This window comes from Bufo bufo, chromosome 1, assembly GCF_905171765.1.
Source record: "Bufo bufo chromosome 1, aBufBuf1.1, whole genome shotgun sequence".
NCBI lineage: Eukaryota > Metazoa > Chordata > Amphibia > Anura > Bufonidae > Bufo > Bufo bufo.
In genome coordinates, this window is record NC_053389.1 from 816,062,981 (window position 1) to 816,078,703 (window position 15,723).

At 42.0% G+C, this 15,723-nt stretch overlaps 1 protein-coding gene across 1 annotated transcript in view; it reads right to left on the reverse strand.

The window, feature by feature from the left end:
- Nucleotides 1-2,142: 2,142 nt before the first annotated feature.
- CLDN15 (claudin 15) overlaps nt 2,143-15,723 on the reverse strand; it is a 64,987-nt gene continuing 51,406 nt past the window's right edge. The window contains exon 5 of the mRNA XM_040415283.1: nt 2,143-3,440. Coding sequence (XP_040271217.1) covers nt 3,314-3,440 — 127 coding nt within the window. The 3' untranslated portion in view covers nt 2,143-3,313. The remainder of the gene's footprint in view (nt 3,441-15,723) is intronic.

A 15,723-nucleotide genomic window follows, 5' to 3' on the forward strand; every position in this document is an offset into this window, starting at 1 on the left:
ACTCTTTTTTATCGATAGGGCTATGAAGCCGGTGGCACAGAATAGACAAGTCACGCACCTCTCATACGTAAAAATATTTTATTACAAATTTCATCTAATTAGACAAAAGTTTACATATTTATTTCATAGATTTATTACAAAGATAAAAAGTTAGTTGACTTTTCTACAAAAATTTAAAGAGGACCTTTCACTAGAATAGAAAATGTAAACTAACTATACAGACATGGAGAGCGGCGCCCAGGGATCTCCCTGCACTTACTGTTATCCCCGGGCGCCGCTCCGTTCTCCCGGTATAGCCTCCGGTATCTTCATAGTTAGGCTCCACCCAGTTGAGCCTGCCGGCGTCTCCTTCTCCCAGGCTGTAGCGCTGGCCAATCGCAGCTCTCAGCTCATAGCCTGAGAGTTTTTTTTTTCTCTCAGGCTATGAGCTGAGCGCTGCGATTGGCCAGCGCTACAGCCTGGGAGAAGGAGACGCCGTCAGGTTCCACTGGGTGGAGCCTAACTATGAAGATACCGGAGGCTATACCGGGAGAACGGAGCGGCGCCCAGGGATAACAGTAAGTGCAGGGAGATCCCTGGGCGCCGCTCTCCTTGTCTGTATACTTAGTTTAGATTTTCTATTCTAGTGAAAGGTCCTCTTTAATATGATGACCTAGGCCACTCCCCTGACATGCCGTAGCTCCACCCATAAATGTTAGCGCTCCATCCCCTGTATTTTAATCACCCAACAATCCATTTTCTGATGCTATGGTGAATAATCGACAATTCTATTGGAGTGTTGTTTTCTGGAATATTTGGGGGTCAGCTGTGATATTTGAAATATATTAACTCTTTATTTCCAGTTCTCAGTGTGAATATAGTGTCTAAAGAGTAATTCCAGTAACAGCTATGCGGTCACTGTTAAAGAGATATACTCTTCTCTTCAGGGTGTATGACTGCCCCCTATTGGAGCATCACATTTTACTTTTGTGAGTCCTGCATTATCTTCTATAATAATGACCCCATAACTACTGTAATACTGCCCCCTGTGAAAAAATAAAAATGTTATAAGGTTAGTTTCACACCTGGGGCATAGAATAGCCTGCCAGAGTTCTCCAGATCCGGCATTGCCAGATACTACCGCCTACCCACCCGACCCCATTGACTATAATGGGTTTCCGCCGGCAAATATACCATAGTCGGTCGAGCAAAAAGTGCTGCACGTAGTTCTCTGCAGGTTTAAAACTAGCCTAACAATGTCCTCCATGAAAAGTTCTAAAAATACCGTATCACTGACATGAATACAACTGTCCTTTGTTAACAGGAAATATAACCGGTATAATACGCTGAAGTTTTAATATGACATCACTGAATTCATATACAGAATATTTGACTAAGTCTAACCCTGGGATGTTCAAATATGGACCAAAAGACTTCTCTTGATTGGGTAACAAGGATAGGGCCAAACATGCAATTCAGAAGGTGCTTATCACCTTATGACAATTGCTACCCTATATAGCGACTTGAATTAGTGAATTTTTTTGAAGGACTATTCTTTTAGATGTACTACTGCTTATTGACCAGCAAATACTCCAAGCCTAATTGAATGGATTCTGCTAATCACTGTTTTTGAAAAGTAGTCATTTTAAAACAAAAAATCTTCCATAATTTGCAGACCCGTTATTGTGACCTGAACAGCCTTAATAATAACCCCCTTAAGTACATACTTCTAGACATATCTCTTATTAAAGGGGTTGTCTGGCCAGTGTATTTTTTATTTTTTTAAAGGTCCTATTCTGATGTTTCCTTGGTACCTGCTGGTCTAGTTCCTGGTCCCTCTTGACACAAAGTAAATCAAGTCTCAGCGAATCATTGATTGAGATGGGTCACCACTGCGACCACTGATTGGTTGAGTGGACATTTCTTGTATGTTTGAGATGGTCCAGGAAGTAGTGACCAGTGGAGACCCGGAAGGTTCTGAACAGGAGCTGCAGAGGAGCATAAAGTGAGAATGACTTCTTTTGACAATTTTTAGGTCTAGCAACACTTTATTGACTTGCCCTTGATCTGGAAGACCCTTCTATAGAGTCCTCAAAATCAAAAGCTTAATGCAACAAACATTACTGATGCCGATATTTATTAGAATATCATATTTGGCACCAGTGTTGGAGAAGACAAGTTACTGTATTTACATTGGATTATTGAATTTTCCTTTAATTTCTCCTTTATCGGGTTAGCCCAATTTTCTCCAAATAAAATCTATAGTATGTATGCAATAAATAAAGATGATAAAAATAGAAGGTCATGTGTTTGATTCATCAGGTAGCATTGGCTGAAATGGTTGTCAGAGGCAGTGGAAGACAAGTGGTTGACCAATGGACAATTAACGTGATACAGCGCCAACAATGAAGACTAGTAAAGTCAACATTCATCAAGGCAAGCTACCCAAAAGCTCACCATGACCTGTACCAAATGTGTAATCTTCCATCATCCTGAAGACCAAAGTCATCAAGTAGACAAGGGCTGGAGATGTACCAACCATCAATGACCATTCACTTTTATGAAAGTAGAAAACTATACTGAAAGGCGTGTTACAATATAAGGACATTTCTGGAAGACATATCATCTACTTGGACGGTTGGTTGTAGTATTCATGGTGGAAACTATCTACATTTGGGACAGTGCTCAAGTAAGTCTTCTCGGATGTCTTGGTTTCGTCCACCAAAGCTGAATTATCATTCAGCCTATTTTCATGATTGCAGTCTCATTTCTGAGTGTAGAGCCAGGCACATCATCCATTAGTTTACCTTTCCAAGTGGTCGTTCTCAAGCTTTGCAGGCATCCCCGCCGCTTTCCTTCAAAGTGACTCTTAAATCATATATATATAAATGTCATTCAAATGTTTCCCAGCAGATTCGGGGCTCATGATATTATAGATTTCTTTGGTGCCAAAAATGAACATGATATGCTGTGTCAGTACACAAAATTTTTTCAAAAAAAAGGTAAAGAAAATTGAGAGCCTTTACTATATTCATTGGAAAAGAAGCATCTATGAGGACTGGCGTTCGTCTCCTTGAGTTGAGCATTGCTAGATGTGATGATGTAGACCTTTACAGAGCAGTGTGCTGATGGGTTAGAATTCACCGTCTCTCACTAACGAGTCACCGCGCCCACACCAGGAGTTTTAAGAAAAAGCAGCAATGTGTAAAGGTTCGACGACTGAAAATGCAGACGGACCACGGTTGAAGACATTACAGCTTGACGTGGATAAAAAATAAATGTCATGTTCTTGAGAAAATATCCAAGGCACTTTGTTCAGTTCATAGTCCTAGACCTATACGTATGCATTCTTCCCATATTTAGAGATACTGTTACTAGATTCATATCGCGGAAGGGCAGCTTGAGGGGCAGCCTTAGCCGAGGACGGGGGATTCGCTGGACGGTAGTTATAGTTGTATGTCCTGCAGGAACATATTATACCAGTCAATGAATACTGTAATAATGTATGCACAGTAAAGACCTAGGTTATGGTTGCATATATACATTTTTGTATTTGGGTTACAGATTCTTGTGCACAGCTATACAGAAGACCCCATATGCAGGACCAGTGGCGTACATAGAGAAGTAAGGGCCCCATAGCAAGGATCAAACCAGGCCCCCCCACACAGGACAGAAGGGTTTCCACCGAATTCCCCTTCAATGACTCTTGGGCCATTTCTTCTACTGCCTCATTTACTACAAGTTGTTCCTTTACAGAGTAGAGTCCTGACCAAGTTTTCACCCCCAGTAGAAGAAGGGATGATCCCGACTGGGCCCCCTCTTGCCCTAGGCCCCAGAGCAGTCGCATAGTCTGCAACTATGGTAGTTACGCCCCCGTGCAGGAAGCCCACTGTTACTTTAGCTCATTAAGGACCAAGCCATTTTTGAAAGTGATATTTTTGTTTTTTGATCCCCACCATCCAAGAGCCATAACTTCTATTTTTCCATCGAAATAGCCATATGAGGGCTTGCTCTTTGTAGGACAAGTTGTATTTTTATGACGACCAAGTAGGCGTTTTTTTTTTGTGGGGCAATGTTTCGTTTTTATTGATTTGACCATTTTGGAATATGCCTTTTTGATCATACTTTTAATTCCGTTTTTTGGGCGAGATGAAGCAACAAAAAACGGCGAATCCGCAGTTTTTATATTTGTGCATTATGGAGTTCACCATTAGTGTTGAGCGCAAATATTCGAATCGCGAATTTTAATTGCGAATATCGCCAGTTCGAGAATTCGCAAATATTTAGAATATAGTGCTATATATTCGTATTCGCGAACAGTGTTGAATATTCTAATCGAGAATTTATCGCGAATATATTACATTGCCGATTTTCGCAATCAAGTAAACAAAGACTGGAGATCACAAATTCTCGAATTTATGGCGAATATTCGGCCAAAAATTAGTAAATATATAGCGAATTTGAATATTGCCTATGCTGCTAATCACTATTCACCATACGGAATAAATACATTTATATATTAATAGTACGGGAATTTTGTGCGCAACAATGATCTTTATTTTTTAGTGTTTATTTTTGTTATTAATATTGGGAAAGGCACTGATTTGAATTTGTATTTTATTTTTTATAGTTTTAAAAACTTTTTTCATCTCTTTTCACTTATTTTAACCACCTCAGCCCCTATAGCTTAAACACCCTTAATGACCAGGCCACTTTTTACACTTCTGACCTACAGTACTTTCACCGTTTATTGCTCGGTCATGCAACTTACCACCCAAATGAATTTTACCTCCTTTTCTTCTCACTAATAGAGCTTTCATTTGGTGATATTTCATTGCTGCTGACATTTTTACTTTTTTTGTTATTAATCGAAATTTAACGATTTTTTTGCAAAAAAATGACATCTTTCACTTTCAGGTGTAAAATTTTGCAAAAAAAACAACATCCATATATAAATATTTCTCTAAATTTATTGTTCTACATGTCTTTGATAAAAAAAAAAATGTTTGGGTAAAAAAAAAAATGGTTTGGGTAAAAGTTATAGCGTTTACAAACTATGGTACAAAAATGTGAATTTCCGCTTTTTGAAGCAGCTCTGACTTTCTGAGCACCTGTCATGTTTCCTGAGGTTCTACAATGGCCAGACAGTACAAACACCCCACAAATGACCCCATTTCGGAAAGTAGACACCCTAAGGTATTCGCTGATGGGCATAGTGAGTTCATAGAACTTTTTATTTTTTGTCACAAGTTAGTGGAAAATGATGATTTTTTTTTTTTTCTTACAAAGTCTCATATTCCACTAACTTGTGACAAAAAATAAAAACTTCTATGAACTCACTATGCCCATCAGCGAATACCTTGGGGTGTCTTCTTTCCAAAATGGGGTCAATTGTGAGGTAGTTATACTGCCCTGGCATTCTAGGGGCCCACATGTGTGGTAAGTAGTTTGAAATCAAAATCTGTAAAAAATGGCCGGTGAAATCCGAAAGGTGCTCTTTGGAATGTGGGCCCCTTTGCCCACCTAGGCTGCAAAAAAGTGTCACACATCTGGTATCTCCGTACTCAGGAGAAGTTGGGCAATGTGTTTTGGGGTGTCATTTTACATATACCCATGCTGGGTGAGAGAAATATCTTGGCAAAAGACAACTTTTCCCATTTTTTTATACAAAGTTGGCATTTGACCAAGATATTTATCTCACCCAGCATGGGTATATGTAAAATGACACCCCAAAACACATTGCCCAACTTCTCCTGAGTACGGAGATACCAGATGTGTGACACTTTTTTGCAGCCTAGGTGGGCAAAGGGGCCCACATTCCAAAGAGCACCTTTCGGATTTCACCGGCCATTTTTTACAGATTTTGATTTCAAACTACTTACCACACATTTGGGCCCCTAGAATGCCAGGGCAGTATAACTACCCCACAAGTGACCCCATTTTGGAAAGAAGACACCCCAAGGTATTCCGTGAGGGGCATGGCGAGTTCCTAGAATTTTTTATTTTTTGTCACAAGTTAGCAGAAAATTATGATTTATTATTATTATTTTTTTTCTTACAAAGTCTCATATTCCACTAACTTGTGACAAAAAATAAAAACTTCCATGAACTCACTATGCCCATCAGCGAATACCTTGGGGTGTCTTCTTTCCAAAATGGGGTCACTTGTGGGGTAGTTATACTACCCTGGGATTCTAGAGGCCCTAATGTGTGGTAAGTAGTTTGAAATCAAAATCTGTAAAAAATGGCCGTGAAATCCGAAAGGTGCTCTTTGGAATGTGGGCCCCTTTGCCCACCTAGGCTGCAAAAAAGTGTCACACATCTGGTATCCCCGTACTCAGGAGAAGTTGGGCAATGTGTTTTGGGGTGTCATTTTACATATACCCATGCTGGGTGAGATAAATATCTTGGTCAAATGCCAACTTTGTATAAAAAAATGGGAAAAGTTGTCTTTTGCCAAGATATTTCTCTCACCCAGCATGGGTAAAATGACACCCCAAAACACATTGCCCAACTTCTCCTGAGTACGGAGATACCAGATGTGTGACACTTTTTTGCAGCCTAGGTGGGCAAAGGGGCCCACATTCCAAAGAGCACCTTTCGGATTTCACCGGCCATTTTTTACAGATTTTGATTTCAAACCACTTCTCACGCATTCGGCCCCTAAAATGCCAGGGCAGTATAACTACCCCACAAGTGACCCCATTTTGGAAAGAAGACACCCCAAAGTATTTCGTGATGGGCATAGTGAGTTCATGGAAGTTTTTATTTTTTGTCACAAGTTAGTGGAATATGAGACTTTGTAAGGAAAAAAATAAAAATAAAAAAATCATCATTTTCCGCTAACTTGTGACAAAAAATATAAAATTCTAGGAACTCGCCATGCCCCTCACGGAATACCTTGGGGTGTCTTCTTTCCAAAATGGGGTCATTTGTGGGGTAGTTATACTGCCCTGGCATTCTAGGGGCCCTAATGTGTGGTAAGTAGGTAAATGACCTGTGAAATCCGAAAGGTGCTCTTTGGAATGTGGGCCCCTTTGCCCACCTAGGCTGCAAAAAAGTGTCACACATGTGGTATCACCGTATTCAGGAGAAGTTGGGCAATGTGTTTTGGGGTGTCTTTTGGGGTGAGAGAAATATCTCGGCAAAAGACAACTTTTCCCATTTTTTATACAAAGTTGGCATTTGACCAAGATATTTATCTCACCCAGCATGGGTATATGTAAAATGACACCCCAAAACACATTGCCCAACTTCTCCTGAGTAGGGCGATACCAGATGTGTGACACTTTTTTTCAGCCTAGATGCGCAAAGGGGCCCACATTCCTTTTATGAGGGCATTTTTAGACATTTGGATCCCAGACTTCTTCTCACGCTTTAGGGCCCCTAGAATGCCAGGGCAGTATAAATACCCCACGTGACCCCATTTTGGAAAGAAGACACCCAAGGTATTCAATGAGGGGCATGGCGAGTTCATAGAATTTATTTTTTTTTGGCACAAGTTAGCGGAAATAGATTTTTTATTTTTTTTTCTCGCAAAGTCTCCCTTTCCGCTAACTTGGGACAAAAATTTCAATCTTTCATGGACTCAATATGCCCCTCACGGAATACCTTGGGGTGTCTACTTTCCAAAATGGGGTCACATGTGGGGTATTTATACTGCCCTGGCATTCTAGGGGCCCTAAAGCGTGAGAAGAAGTCTGGAATATAAATGTCTAAAAAATTTTACGCATTTGGATTCCGTGAGGGGTATGGTAAGTTCATGTGAGATTTTATTTTTTGACACAAGTTAGTGGAATATGAGACTTTGTAAGAAAAAAAATAATAATTTCCGCTAACTTGGGCCAAAAAAATGTCTGAATGGAGCCTTACAGGGGGGTGATCCATGACAGGGGGGTGATCAATGACAGGGGGTGACCAGGGAGTCTATATGGGTCGATCACCCCCTTGTCATTGATCACCCCCCTATAAGGCTCCATTCAGATGTCCGTATGTGTTTTGCGGATCCGATCCATGTATCAGTGGATCCGTAAAAATCATACGGACATCTGAATGCAGCCTTACAGGGGGGTGATCAATGACAGGGGGGTGATCAATGACAGGGGGGTGATCAGGGAGTCTATATGGGGTGATCACCCCCTGTAAGGCTCCATTCAGATGTCCGTATGTGTTTTGCGGATCCGATCCATGTATCAGTGGATCCGTAAAAATCATACGGACATCTGAATGCAGCCTTACAGGAGGGTGATCAATGACAGGGGGGTGATCAGGGAGTCTAATATGGGGTGATCACCCCCCTGTCATTGATCACCCCCCTATAAGGCTCCATTCAGATGTCCGTATGTGTTTTGCGGATCCGATCCATGTATCAGTGGATCCGTAAAAATCATACGGACGTCTGAATGGAGCCTTACAGGGGGGTGATCAATGACAGGGGGGTGATCAATGACAGGGGGGTGATCAGGGAGTCTATATGGGGTGATCAGGGGTGATCAGGGGTTCATAAGTGAAAGGGGGGGTGTAGTGTAGTGTAGTGGTGTTTGGTGCTACTTTACTGAGCTACCTGTGTCCTCTGGTGGTCGATCCAAACAAAAGGGACCACCAGAGGACCAGGTAGCAGGTATATTAGACGCTGTTATCAAAACAGCGTCTAATATGCCTGTTAGGGGTTAAAAAAAATCACATCTCCAGCCTGCAAGCGAACGATCGCCGCTGGCAGGCTGGAGATCCACTCGCTTACCTTCCGATCCTATGAACGCGCGCGCCTGTGTGCGCGCGTTCACAGGAAATCTCGCGTCTCGCGAGATGACGCGTAGATGCGTGACTGTGCGCAGGGCTGCCGCCTCCGGAACGCAATCCTGCGTTAGGCGGTCCGGAGGCGGTTAAGTCTTTAACATGCAATCATTTGATTGAGATAGCTGCTCCTGTATATGTATAACGGAGGTTGGGAAATGGTTAAAATAAAAGTAATTCCCCCATATTACTAGAACCCCTGTGTTTGTAAACACTTTTATTCCCCTTTCATCCACATTATTAGTGTTGGGTCTTGAGCCAAGGACCTTCTGTATCAGAGGTGCAGTCTTACTAGCTGAGCCACAGGCTTCACAACTATGAGATGGTGGAATTTCTCTAAGTAAAAACCTTTACTAGTATTCATATAATTCTGTATATCAGGGCACTGGGATAGCAGCAAAAGTCTATATAGTAATCACAAAAATGTAATGGAGCAAAATGGAATTTTTTAAAGGTTTTAGTTAGAGAAATTCTTTCCTACAATACCGGTGCACCCTGTAGTACCTTAGTAAGGTGCTGGTTTTCCATACCCAAGATTTGTGGGTTTGAATTTTTTTAGTAATCACCAAAATATAATGGAGCCAAATAAATAACAATATACATACTTTTACACATACAGTATATATATTTTTCTCTTATATATATAAAAATGAGTTTCTGTCTGTCTGTCTGTTCTTTATGCACAACCAAACGACTGGACCGATGTTCACCAAATTTGGCACACAGGTACATCAGGCGTCCGGGAAGGTTTTAGACCTGGTCTCAGCTCTCTAGGATGTACCCTTCCTGAGATATTCCCAAAAAATGATCTGCATTAGCCAATACAAGCCCCCAACTGCCATACACACGGTCACATGTCCCTTATCAGCCAATAGAAGCTCTCAGGCCCTTAGTCTCCACATACACACAGTTTTACTCCAGGTTTCCATAACAACCCAGCCATTTTTCTTCACTGCTGTAAGTAAGCTTTAGGCTCGGGCTACACGACGACAAGCACAGCTCAGCAGACAGTATTACACAATAGACTTAGATACATAGCAGACAGTATCACACATGATAGGATTAGATACACAGCCCAGCAGACAGTATCACATAGGATAGGATTAGATACACAGCCCAGCAGACAGTATTACACATGATAGGATTAGATACACAGCTCAACAGACAGTATCACACATGATAGCATTAGATACACAGCTCAGCAGACAGTATCACACAAGATAGACTTAGATACACCATTGATAGTGGCTTGCCTTCTTGTGTACCCAGTATAGAATTACAGGATTAGATACATGGCTCAGCAGACAGTATCACACAGTATAGGTTTAGATACACAGCTCAGCAGACAGTATCACACAGGATAGGATTAGATACACAGCCCAGCAGACAGTATCACACATGATAGGATTAGATACACAGCTCAGCAGACAGTATCACACAGGATAGGTTTAGATACACAGCTCAGCAGACAGTATCACACAGGATAGGATTAGATACACAGCTCAGCAGACAGTATCACACAGGACAGGATTAGATACACAGCCCAGCAGACAGTATCACACATGATAGGATTAGATACACAGCTCAGCAGACTGTATCACATAGGATAGGATTAGATACACAGCTCAGCAGACAGTATCACACAGGATAGGATTAGATACACGGCTCAGCAGACAGTATCACACATGATAGGATTAGATACACAGCTCAGCAGACAGTATCACACAGGATAGGATTAGATACACAGCTCAGCAGACAGTATCACACAGGATAGGATTAGATACACGGCTCAGCAGACAGTATCACACATGATAGGATTAGATACACAGCTCAGCAGACAGTATCACACAGGATAGGATTAGATACACGGCTCAGCAGACAGTATCACACAGGATAGGATTAGATACACAGCTCAGCAGACAGTATCACACAGGATAGGATTAGATACACGGCTCAGCAGACAGTATCACACAGGATAGGATTAGATACACAGCTCAGCAGACAGTATCACACAGGATAGGATTAGATACACAGCTCAGCAGACAGTATCACATAGGATAGGATTAGATACACAGCCCAGCAGACAGTATTACACATGATAGGATTAGATACACAGCTCAACAGACAGTATCACACATACACAGGATAGGATTAGATACACATGATAGGATTAGATACACAGCCCAGCAGACAGTATCACATAGGATAGGATTAGATACACAGCCCAGCAGACAGTATTACACATGATAGGATTAGATACACAGCTCAACAGACAGTAACAGACAGTATCACAGGATAGGATTAGATACACGGCTCAGCAGACAGTATCACACAGGATAGGATTAGATACACAGCTCAGCAGACAGTATCACACAGGATAGGATTAGATACACAGCCCAGCAGACAGTATCACACAGGATAGGATTAGATACACAGCCCAGCAGACAGTATCACACAGGATAGGATTAGATACACAGCTCAGCAGACAGTATCACACAGGATAGGATTAGATACACAGCTCAGCAGACAGTATCACACATGATAGGATTAGATACACAGCTCAGAAGACAGTATCACACAGGACAGGATTAGATACACAGCCCAGCAGACAGTATCACACATGATAGGATTAGATACACAGCTCAGCAGACTGTATCACATAGGATAGGATTAGATACACAGCTCAGCAGACAGTATCACACACGATAGGATTAGATACACGGCTCAGCAGACAGTATCACACATGATAGGATTAGATACACAGCTCAGCAGACAGTATCACACAGGATAGGATTAGATACACAGCTCAGCAGACAGTATCACACAGGATAGGATTAGATACACAGCTCAGCAGACAGTATCACACATGATAGGATTAGATACACAGCTCAGCAGACAGTATCACACAGGACAGGATTAGATACACAGCCCAGCAGACAGTATCACACATGATAGGATTAGATACACAGCTCAGCAGACTGTATCACATAGGATAGGATTAGATACACAGCTCAGCAGACAGTATCACACAGGATAGGATTAGATACACGGCTCAGCAGACAGTATCACACATGATAGGATTAGATACACAGCTCAGCAGACAGTATCACACAGGATAGGATTAGATACACAGCTCAGCAGACAGTATCACACAGGATAGGATTAGATACACAGCTCAGCAGACAGTATCACACAGGATAGGATTAGATACACGGCTCAGCAGACAGTATCACACAGGATAGGATTAGATACACGGCTCAGCAGACAGTATCACACAGGATAGGATTAGATACACGGCTCAGCAGACAGTATCAAACAGGATAGGATTAGATACACGGCTCAGCAGACAGTATCACACATGATAGGATTAGATACACGGCTCAGCAGACAGTATCACACAGGATAGGATTAGATACACGGCTCAGCAGACAGTATCACACAGGATAGGATTAGATACACAGCTCAGCAGACAGTATCACACAGGATAGGATTAGATACACAGCTCAGCAGACAGTATCACACATGATAGGATTAGATACACAGCTCAGCAGACAGTATCACACAGGACAGGATTAGATACACAGCTCAGCAGACAGTATCACACAGGATAGGATTAGATACACAGCTCAGCAGACAGTATCACAGAGGATAGGATTAGATACACAGCTCAGCAGACAGTATCACACAGGATAGGATTAGATACAGCAGATCAGCAGACAGTATCACATAGGATAGGATTAGATACACGGCTCAGCAGACAGTATCACACAGGATAGGATTAGATACACGGCTCAGCAGACAGTATCACACATGATAGGATTAGATACACAGCTCAGCAGACAGTATCACACAGGATAGGATTAGATACACGGCTCAGCAGACAGTATCACACAGGATAGGATTAGATACACAGCTCAGCAGACAGTATCACACAGGATAGGATTAGATACACGGCTCAGCAGACAGTATCACACAGGATAGGATTAGATACACGGCTCAGCAGACAGTATCACACAGGATAGGATTAGATACACGGCTCAGCAGACAGTATCACACAGGATAGGATTAGATACACGGCTCAGCAGACAGTATCACACATGATAGGATTAGATACACAGCTCAGCAGACAGTATCACACAGGATAGGATTAGATACACGGCTCAGCAGACAGTATCACACATGATAGGATTAGATACACAGCTCAGCAGACAGTATCACACAGGATAGGATTAGATACACGGCTCAGCAGACAGTATCACACAGGATAGGATTAGATACACAGCCCAGCAGACAGTATCACACAGTAGAGGTTTAGATACACGGCCCAGCAGACAGTATCACACAGGATAGGATTAGATACACGGCTCAGCAGACAGTATCACACAGGATAGGATTAGATACACGGCTCAGCAGACAGTATCACACAGGATAGGATTAGATACACAGCTCAGCAGACAGTATCACACAGGATAGGATTAGATACACAGCTCAGCAGACAGTATCACACAGGATAGGATTAGATACACAGCTCAGCAGACAGTATCACACAGGATAGGATTAGATACACAGCTCAGCAGACAGTATCACACAGGATAGGATTAGATACACGGCTCAGCAGACAGTATCACACAGGATAGGATTAGATACACAGCTCAGCAGACAGTATCACACAGGATAGGATTAGATACACAGCTCAGCAGACAGTATCACACAGGACAGGATTAGATACACAGCTCAGCAGACAGTATCACACAGGATAGGATTAGATACACGGCTCAGCAGACAGTATCACACAGGATAGGATTAGATACACAGCTCAGCAGGCAGTATCACACAGGATAGGATTAGATACACAGCTCAGCAGGCAGTATCACACAGGATAGGATTAGATACACAGCTCAGCAGACAGTATCACACAGGATAGGATTAGATACACGGCTCAGCAGACAGTATCACACAGGACAGGATTAGATACACAGCTCAGCAGACAGTATCACACAGGATAGGATTAGATACACGGCTCAGCAGACAGTATCACACAGGACAGGATTAGATACACAGCTCAGCAGACAGTGGGGCGGGGTGCTGTAGAGGTCACCGTTATGGGGGATACTGTCAATATCGGTTAACGACACACAGAAACATTACATGAAGTAGATGAAATATAACCATGTGAAGCCGGCTCCTTCTGCTAGTTATATTATACAGGGTGGGCCATTTATATGGATACACCTTAATAAAATGGGAATGGTTGGTGATATTAACTTCCTGTTTGTGGCACATTATTATATGTGAGGGGGGAAACTTTTCAAGATGCGTGGTGACCATGGCGGCCATTTTGAAGTCGGCCATTTTGAATCCAACTTTTGTTTTTTCAATAGGAAGAGGGTCATGTGACACATAAAACTTATTGGGAATTTCACAAGAAAAACAGTGGTGTGCTTGGTTTTAACGTAACTTTATTCTTTCATGAGTTATTTACAAGTTTCTGACCACTTATAAAATGTGTTCAATGTGCTGCCCATTGTGTTGGATTGTCAATGCAACCCTCTTCTCCCACTCTTCACACACTGATAGCAACACTGCAGGAGAAATGCTAGCACAGGCTTCCAGTATCCGTAGTTTCAGGTGCTGCACATCTCGTATCATCTGAAGGCAATTGTCTATGCTGTGAAGATACGAGATGTGCAGCACCTGAAACTACGGATACTGGAAGCCTGTGCTAGCATTTCTCCTGCAGTGTTGCTATCAGTGTGTGAAGAGTGGGAGAAGAGGGTTGCATTGACAATCCAACACAATGGGCAGCACATTGAACACATTTTATAAGTGGTCAGAAACTTGTAAATAACTCATGAAAGAATAAAGTTACGTTAAAACCAAGCACACCATTGTTTTTCTTGTGAAATTCCCAATAAGTTTGATGTGTCACATGACCCTCTTCCTATTGAAAAAACAAAAGTTTTTAAGGTTTTTAGGTATTCTTCCCATTTGTAGCACAACTGCTTATACTTCTGTCCCTCAAGTAGGAGGTTGTGAGTTTGAACCCTGCTGGTAACATTATAAAAGTAGAGTCAGTAAAAACTTTCAATATTCCATCGGCCCACTGCATGTGATAGGCAGTCGGTAATGTACATTGCCCATCCACCCCTGTCTGTGGGTCAGGATGATTACAGCAATACTACATTTATATGGTTTTCTTGTATTAAAAACCTTCTTTTTAAAAAAAAGAAGGTTCTAAAAACCCATAACTATTTCTTTTTCCATCAGAGGAGCTGTGCGGGGGCTCAGTTTTAGTGGGGGGCAGTTGTTTTTATTACCATTTTGTGGTACACACAACCTTTAAGTCATTTTTTATTTCATTTTGTTGGGGGAGGTGAGATGACCAAAAAGTAAACAACAATTCAAGTCTTTTTTTTTTTGTCGTATTTTTACATTTCAGACATTTTTAGATGCGGCAATACCAATTATGTTTATTTTTTAATATAAATAGGTAAAAGAATGGGTTGAATGTTTATTTTTTATAGATTTAAAAATTTTATTAAAGGGCTTGTTTAAGATTTTGATATTGGCGGGCTATCCTCAGGATAGGTCATCAATATCAGATCAGCAGTGGTCCGATTTCCAGCACCCCCTCCAATGAGCTGTATGAAGAGACCCTGGTGTTCTGGTGTGCACTGAGGCCTCTTTCTAGGCCTGTTGTGTCGCGTTTATCGGTCACATGGTGAATGGGGCTGAGCTGCAATACCAAGCACAGCCACTATCCAGTAGACGGCACTCTGACAAGCTATGAGGCCGCGGCGCTCGCTAGGTCATCAGTGTTAAAGGGGTTCTCTGAGATTTACATATTGATGATCTACTGATGACCCCTGCCTAGATTGGCAAAGGTATCGGAAATCTGTTCGAAGATTTTGATATTGACGGCCTATCCTCTGGATGGCGGTGGTCCGACTC